Raw genomic sequence first — 7,663 nt, 5'->3', positions numbered from 1 at the left:
CTCCATCTAGAAATTTCACAGATCCTGGAACGTGCTCGCGAACGAAATTCACCGAGCAAACATTATCCGCGGAAGTTATAAAATCCCAACAACGAACGTGTTTATGAACAGGGGAAATGAAACGCACGTAGCGCGATAGGATCTGTCCATTGCGAAAGTTTTAAACGCATGTTTAAACATACAGGTACACGCGACGAGTTTTTTACATTGTCCATTGTAGACGGAACATCATGGATTGTACACTATAGATTATACATTTTACATTGTACGCTGTAGATTATATTATACATTTTACATTGTACGCTGTAGATTATATTATACATTTTACATTATACGCTGTAGATTATATTATACATTTTACATTGTACGCTGTAGATTATACATTTTACATTGTACACCGTAGATTGTACATTATACATTGTACACTGTAGATTGTACATTTTAAATTGTATATTGTGCATCATGCGTTCAGGGTGAATTCAAGTTTTTCGTATACGGGGTTGTGTTACGGATATGACTTGATAGTTTCGATGTATTATATGTATACATATACATACCATGCATTACAACTCATGAAAACAATCTGTATACTAGATTCATAGGGTTTCTTTATATACGAAAATTATATAGAAACGGAAAATAGTTCCTCTAAAATATCATTAAAATATTGTTAAACTGTCGTTGAAGTATTTTAGCAAAGTTAACGCGAAGTTAAATGTTCAAAATACAACAAAAATGAAGAAAGTAGAAAAGGAGAAATTGAGAATCGAATGTATCTGGTATCTGTTGAAGGTATCGCTAGGAGCTGTACAGGGTACAAGTCTGCGTACAGTTCGAAGGAAGTTAACTATATGATAACGTCGATAACATGAGTACGGGACGTCATGTCACAGCCACATATATCTATTATGAATAATCCTCTTAACAGCGCATTAAAAATTTGTGCGTCCGTGAACTCTTTGCAATATTTTTTTTTTATATTTTTCTCCAGGAGAAATTCTTTTTGAACCACAAAATCAAAATAGGTTTCAAACGTGGAATATGTCAAAATAAGTTTATTCGCTGACATACATATATCAAGTCTTATAATTAGTAGCCCTAGTCAATCATGTGCTTGTATTAAAAAATATATTATTTTCACTTCTCGAAAAAAGGTTTTACAAGGCGTTGACATTTTTGCTTCAACTATAATTCTTGAATTTAAGCATTAGGCCTAAAGCCATTCATGTGATAAACTTCGTTGGAAGATCTTGTTTGGATTCCCTCCTTTCGTCACTCTTTTATGTTATGTTGTTTAAAGAAGTCTTGTAGCATTTTCCATAATTGCACGATTATATAAAAGTTCTGTGTTACTCGCGTATATTACTATCACGATACTATTATGATATTCTATGTAATTGCAAACGTTGACAACATTTTGCAATAGATTTATAACTTGCAATGTACTGAACAATAAGTATACATTTACATATAATTGTAATAATATGCAAATACATATACTATACATGTACATTGATGTTGATAAGGTATAATAATCGTGTATCATAATATCGGAGCAATAGGTTTTTATTACATTACAAGGAATAAAAATAAGAATTTTACGATGTGTATTCAGAGTCTAAAAAGTAATTTATTTTTATCGTATAAGAAATGGATGTACAGAAGATAAATAATAGATCAGTTCGCACATCCTACTACGAGCCTCTTGTCAATAATGTCTCCGATAGGAGAATTCGCAAATTTATCTTTGATGACTCCTTGCTGAACAATCACCGAGCCCGGAATATAACCTGGTACCGGTGGACCTAAAGAACCGCACGGTTCTTCCATGCTGTCGTCACTTTCCCCGTTGATTATGCCACTGTAGCTTCTGGAGTTAGCATAAATCGAACCTACTGGCGCATAGCCTAGATCTCTGCAAACAGTAAATGAAGATGGTAAATAAAGTTGGTATATAAATGGTTCGATGGAAATCTATCGTTTAAAAGTGGTTGATTTACCTGTAGGTGAGCAAACCTTCCGTGCCTTGATCGACGACCTCTTCTTGTGTTATACTCTCGCGTTCGATCGCTTCGAGTTCGGCGAGTTTTGCCTCTTCCCGTTCGTCGTAAGAACCAATTACGACGGTCCTAGGAGGTGCAATCTTTAATTCAACTACAGGCTTGTCGACAGTGACGAGTTTCTCTTCTGCAATATCTACTATTTTTTTCTCATTTTTCACGTCGTTTGGAACCGTACGGTGGCCAAACGATAACTTATCTTCCGGTACAAATTGTTTTCCTTGTCTGTAAATTACGTTTGGGGCTCGAAGATTTTTATATGCCAGGGTAAGAGACACCGCATCAGCTGGTACTTGCGGGTACGAGTAATCTGTTGGACCATCGTCTGAAAAGCAGGAAATCTTAACTTGTGATCGGCTATAAAATATCAGTATAACGCGATAGATATATTGTTGCAGAGGACGAACCTATGGTTTCATCATCGTCGAAACCGCTACCTAGAACAGTTGTTCTTCCACATGGCGTTGGAGAAACATTCAAAAGCGGGCTTGAACCAGTATAAATCGAAGAGGGTACGCTGTTGTATACGGATGAGCCCGACTGAATGTTTTGACCGAAAGTTCCGAGGTTCGAGCTACTATACTTTCCTAATTGAGATCTACCAAATACTCCAGAATTTCTATTTCCAAACAATCCCAATCTCGGTGCACCAAATCCGCCAAATGGACCGGAAGCCGATCCACTGAATTTTCCGTTTCCAAGTGATCCTGATTTGGTTGTACTAAAAGCGGAAGATGGTCCGCCGAATGTTCCGGAATTTATGTTTCCCAGCGATCCTAATTTGAATCCTGAATTGTCAAATGTGCTGGTGCTCGGTATTCCAAACACTGAAGAACTGGAATCGCTCGTTGCACCATTCAGCATTCTAGTGGTAGTTTCTCCGCTGTGCGTATTTATACAAATTTCATACGGTGCCGCAGGATTGCAGGTGTTGCAAATAATTTGTCCCGGATAGGCTGGAATCACTCTAGTTTTTTCAATTAGTTTGCCACTGCGAGAATCGATCGGAAGCGGGTAGCACAAGTCGCCAATTGGTGTAAAACTGTAAGTAAAAATGCAATATATAATATACATATCCTAATTTATAGAATATTATATTGGTATTATGGAGCATCAACGCTTTCATTAAAAGTTGTTAAATACCATACCTGGGTACAATATTGATATTCGAATCTGATGATTCGTCAACATCCAAAGTTTCCGAGATTTGTTTGCTGCAGCCACAGCCGGAATCACTTTTGACAAGACTGTCGGAGGTAATAACGGGCGAATTGCTGCTGGTAATTGTAATTGTGTCGCTGTTGCTATTGCTGTTGCTAAGCACATCGGAATCGCTGCTGCTGTATGAGATAGCACCGTTGCTGTTATATGCAATTGAACTACCGTCGCTATACGTATTGGAATTGTCGCTGCTGTATGCGTTCAAGCCACTGTCGGTGTTACTATACGCGACGGTATCGCTTTTACTGCTGATGTAGGCGTTAGTGTTGGCATTATTAGTATATAGAAGAGAATTAAAGTTGCCGGTGCTTTGCGAATTAGCGTAACCATTTAGAGATGGAGTATTCGGTATGACTATACTGTTCCTCACAGCTGCAGCATCGTTAATATCTTCGGGGGTTGCGAAGAACGTTGGTTTCGGCAATTTTGCGGCTTTTACGACCGTGTCGCTGCAGGTGCAGGGGTTCGTACCTATAACAAAAATTACCATAGCTGTAGTGAGAGATTCTATTTTCAATAACAATTTCGGAAATTTTGTCCAAAATTAGAGCGGACTATAATATTTACCTGATCCTAAATTTCCACATGTGCATGTTGCCTGTAACTCCTGAACAAGCAACGAGCACGCTACCGTCAGAACGAAAGCGTTGAATAAAGTAGTCGACCTCATCCTGTTCGAGATGCTTCTTCTCTGATGTTTCTGTCCTTCCAATTACTCTTTTATATACCCGAAAATATTGCGGAAATGTTTAAAACAAAGTTGCACAATCCGTGCCAACGTTGATCGTACTTCCTGTTGTATTAAAAAAAGCATTTTAAAACCTTGCTGTGTCCAAGCTTCATACAGACAGATCAAATAATTCTCGCACAGCAAACGTGTTTGTTGAAATGTTGATGCAAACAAGATCGAACGCGTATCCGGTTTTGTCAAACAGTTTCTCGTCACACAATTTCCTACGTCGTACCTTAAACACATTGCACGTCGTTCACGACCTTCCTCCGCTTCCGCATTTCACACATATTTCTTCCGTACTTCATCCATATTTCTTCTGTATTATTCCTGACACGATAAAGCAACGATCAAACTCGTAATTTTTACAAGAAAACGTTTATCCAACGGCTACCAAGACTAATCACCGGTTTATTTTTCATTTGAAAAATCTTTTATTATAAAATATTATTTTACAATGTAAATCTTCGACAATGAAGAAGTAAGTTTCTATCGTTCTTATGTTTCGTACCATTCGGAAATGCAATAACGTATTTACATAGAGATCGGCATACAACGCGCAGTATTGGAGTACTAATTCGATAATTACTCCTGTAATTTATTTGTTGAAGAAATCAGCTGCTCTTTGTCTCTGGAGCGGCAGATTCAACAGATTATCGGTGAGAACCGGTTCTTGCGATCGAGTGCTATTGTTTTCGATGTCAAGACGATTTTCTGGTTTCAATGGTGCGTGTATCCTCGGTGTGCCCGGTGTTCTAATGCCTATCGATGGTGTCCTCGATGACAGGGTTCTTCGTGGGGTCGGTGTACTCGCTATACGAAGTTTTTGCGTAGCTAATCTTCTAGCCGCCGGAGACATGGTACTCAAACGATCTATGGTCGATCTTGGCGATGGCCTATAATCAAGTTATATAGTACATGCGTGTAATATAATAATAATTATGATAACGAAAGTATTAGTGACAGCAATGTTGTAAACATTAGAATGTTCATCAAACTTACGTCGCAAGCGATCTTCTAGCTGCTTCCAGCGCTTTAGTTTTCCTGTCCCTGTGTCTTTCTCCTGCTTTTTCTGCTAGCTGTAGGGCCAGTTGTTCCCTTTTCGGCGGTTCTGCCATTCGAAACGACGGTCCTTGACTTGTTCGCAATAAAGGTGTATCCCCACCGTCCAATCTAAACGGCGTACCCTCTATTTGACCCCACGTCATCAAAGGACTTTCGCATTCTCCGGGTCTTGGACTCGGAGTTGCCACGAAGCTGAAACCGTTCACCCTGGGAGTAGGGTTCCTAACGATTTCCTTGCCATCTACTCCAATTTTTCCATCATTGGCTTTCGATTGATTTTTCGCTAATTCGTTAATGGTTTCTTTATTTTGTTGTTCGTTGAATGGATTCGTTCGAAGTCTTGTATTTTCGTGTACTACTATTTGTTTTTTCTTGGCCAAATCGATCCTTTCATCCGGAGTTAATTCAACTCCATCAGGAACATACATGATATAATTTTTGTTTTTATAACTCCAAGTGTCCAATTGGTTTGGCTTCCTATCACCGTTTTCTATTGCCAAGATGTCTTTGATTCTGTCGTTCGTCAACGCTTTTGATGTCTTTTCCGCCTCATAGAGCCAAGCGAATTTCAACTTGAGTCTCCTCTCTGCCTCTACCATCATCTCTTCAAAACTCGCATTGTCCTCGCTAGTATGTGAACTTAAATAAACATCTAATCCACTCTTGCATTCCTCTTTATCTTTCTCATTTTCTTTTTCTTTTGTATTGTCCACAGTGGGAACTTCTTTAGGCGTTTTTAAAGATTTCAACTGTTCATCCTCGGATTCTGTTTTATTCATGGGTGTTTCGAAAGTAGCAGGACTAGCTGGTCTCTCTGTTGTGGGACGACCAGAACTGTATTTCTCATAAAGCTCTCTCATTCTTTTCACATCATTTTGTTCCAATGCGTCTAAATACTGATTCTGAGCTTGAAGCTTATCCAGATGAGGAAAAAAGTCTCTCTGAATTATTTCTCCCATTTTTCTTACATACGTGTCTTCGTCTAAAATTTTCGGCTGTAACCTTCTATATCGTTTAACAATTCCACAAGGTTTTTTAAATATTTCCACGTCTTTCATATTTTTAGCTGTCTCCAGAGCCTGAGATCCTGGAGAATTCATTGTGGATCCTACAGAAATTATACTGTAAATTAAGTAAACCGAATGTTGAAAGTATTAGAATCACAAAAATTCTATATTACGCGATGTTTAAAGAATGACAAATTGTAAAAATTGGAATGTTTTACATTACGTTTTAGTGGACGCGAGGTTATGTGTACAGCGAACACTTTTTAAATATAATGCCTTTTCTCCATCGACATTACATTGTTAGGTCCTATTTACTTTTGAAGTCGACAAATCAGTCAAATTCACCATAAGCTGTGGTCGTTGTACTTGCAAATGTGTGATACGCTGAATTGTTCCGTTGAAGGTAGTACAAAAACTCGTGTAGTGTAGTGTAGTGTCTAAGCAATGTAGAATGTCAAGAAATATTAGACATAACAAAACTACATGACCAACGAAAGGTAATCCTTGGTGGCGCTGACATCGTTGCGGATAGCGTCATGTGGCGTCATAGCGCGACGATCACTGGAACTTGATTTTAAGTAAATTTTAAGAGAAACTTATTGTTAATTGTCATTTGTAATCTGTAATCTGTGACACCTTTTTATTAAATAGTGTAGATCGCCAATCCATGCGATCCTTAGCGTAAATAGCTACTTTAAAGTTAATCGTGATTGCATATCTGGTAAATATTCATTTAAACATTTAATCTCTTCCAACTTGCAAATAATACGTAAAATTTGCAAGAACATCAATAATTGATTGTCAAAGGTTCCTATTATTCTTAAGTTTAAATTTTTGGTGAGAAAAAGGAAATTAGATCAACATTGATTGACAATGTTTAGAAAACTATTAACTAATCGCCAAGAATTCTAGGTTACCGGTTTGCCGCGTTACCTTGAACTCTGGGTAGTCTATAATTTTACGCAAGGTAATAAGAAACTTTGATAAACGTACGTGACAAATGATTTGATACACGGTTTGATGTATTTTTGCAGGACAATGCCCGGTCACGGTCATTACGAACTGAAATGTAAACACGCGAACAATCGTGTACATAATGTATTTTTCCGGTGAAAGAAAAAGAAAGATAAGGGTGGACAATTTTGGTGGTATAAAAAAAGCGCGGCGATACGAGGCGATACTAGGCGAGGCGAGGCGAGACGAGTCGAGTCAATGCGAGGCAAAGCAAGGCGAGGCAAGCGAGTCGCGACCCTGGCTTCAGCTACTCGGTAAGTAGTCGAAACGATATTTTGGTCGAGTCGAGACAGTGGGATGGGATATGATTGCCTTCTCGTATTGCCATGCCTCTCGGAAGAAAAGAGGAAGAGAGACCGAGCAAAATGATCCGAGAGGCTGCGCGAGGTGTTGGAAAGCCACGATGAAAGACATATGAGGATTCCAGCGGCGAGATAGGATATGCCTGCTGACTATGTTACAGCGAAAATCTTTTGAGGCTCGCCCTGCGTTTACAATATTTTTTTGCTTTAGAATCTTTTTTCTCTGCACCATCGTCGAAAGTATTCAACTTCTCTTACCGATAT

At 38.5% G+C, this 7,663-nt stretch overlaps 2 protein-coding genes across 3 annotated transcripts; both read right to left on the bottom strand.

The window, feature by feature from the left end:
- Positions 1–1,610: 1,610 nt before the first annotated feature.
- On the bottom strand, positions 1,611–3,981 carry LOC144475562 (uncharacterized). The gene is made up of 5 exons (XM_078191573.1): positions 3,849–3,981; positions 3,209–3,752; positions 2,468–3,102; positions 2,001–2,385; positions 1,611–1,915 (listed from the first exon to the last, which is right to left on the bottom strand). Exons 1-5 carry the CDS (start codon positions 3,949–3,951, stop codon positions 1,678–1,680), a joined length of 1,905 nt encoding a protein of 634 aa, XP_078047699.1. The 5' UTR covers positions 3,952–3,981; the 3' UTR covers positions 1,611–1,677.
- Positions 3,982–4,590: 609 nt separating this feature from the next.
- On the bottom strand, positions 4,591–6,523 carry LOC144475563 (splicing factor ESS-2 homolog). Of its 2 annotated transcripts, none has more exons than XM_078191574.1 (3): positions 6,307–6,523; positions 5,014–6,198; positions 4,591–4,907 (listed from the first exon to the last, which is right to left on the bottom strand). In XM_078191574.1, exons 2-3 carry the CDS (start codon positions 6,174–6,176, stop codon positions 4,610–4,612), a joined length of 1,461 nt encoding a protein of 486 aa, XP_078047700.1. In that variant the 5' UTR covers positions 6,177–6,198; positions 6,307–6,523; the 3' UTR covers positions 4,591–4,609. The 2 variants fall into 2 exon arrangements, with proteins under 2 accessions (XP_078047700.1, XP_078047701.1); XM_078191575.1 differs by having other exon boundaries at positions 5,014–6,184.
- Between the last annotated feature and the right edge of the window lie 1,140 nt (positions 6,524–7,663).

This window comes from Augochlora pura, chromosome 10, assembly GCF_028453695.1.
Source record: "Augochlora pura isolate Apur16 chromosome 10, APUR_v2.2.1, whole genome shotgun sequence".
Lineage (NCBI taxonomy): Eukaryota > Metazoa > Arthropoda > Insecta > Hymenoptera > Halictidae > Augochlora > Augochlora pura.
This window is presented reverse-complemented; position numbering and strand designations above follow the sequence as displayed.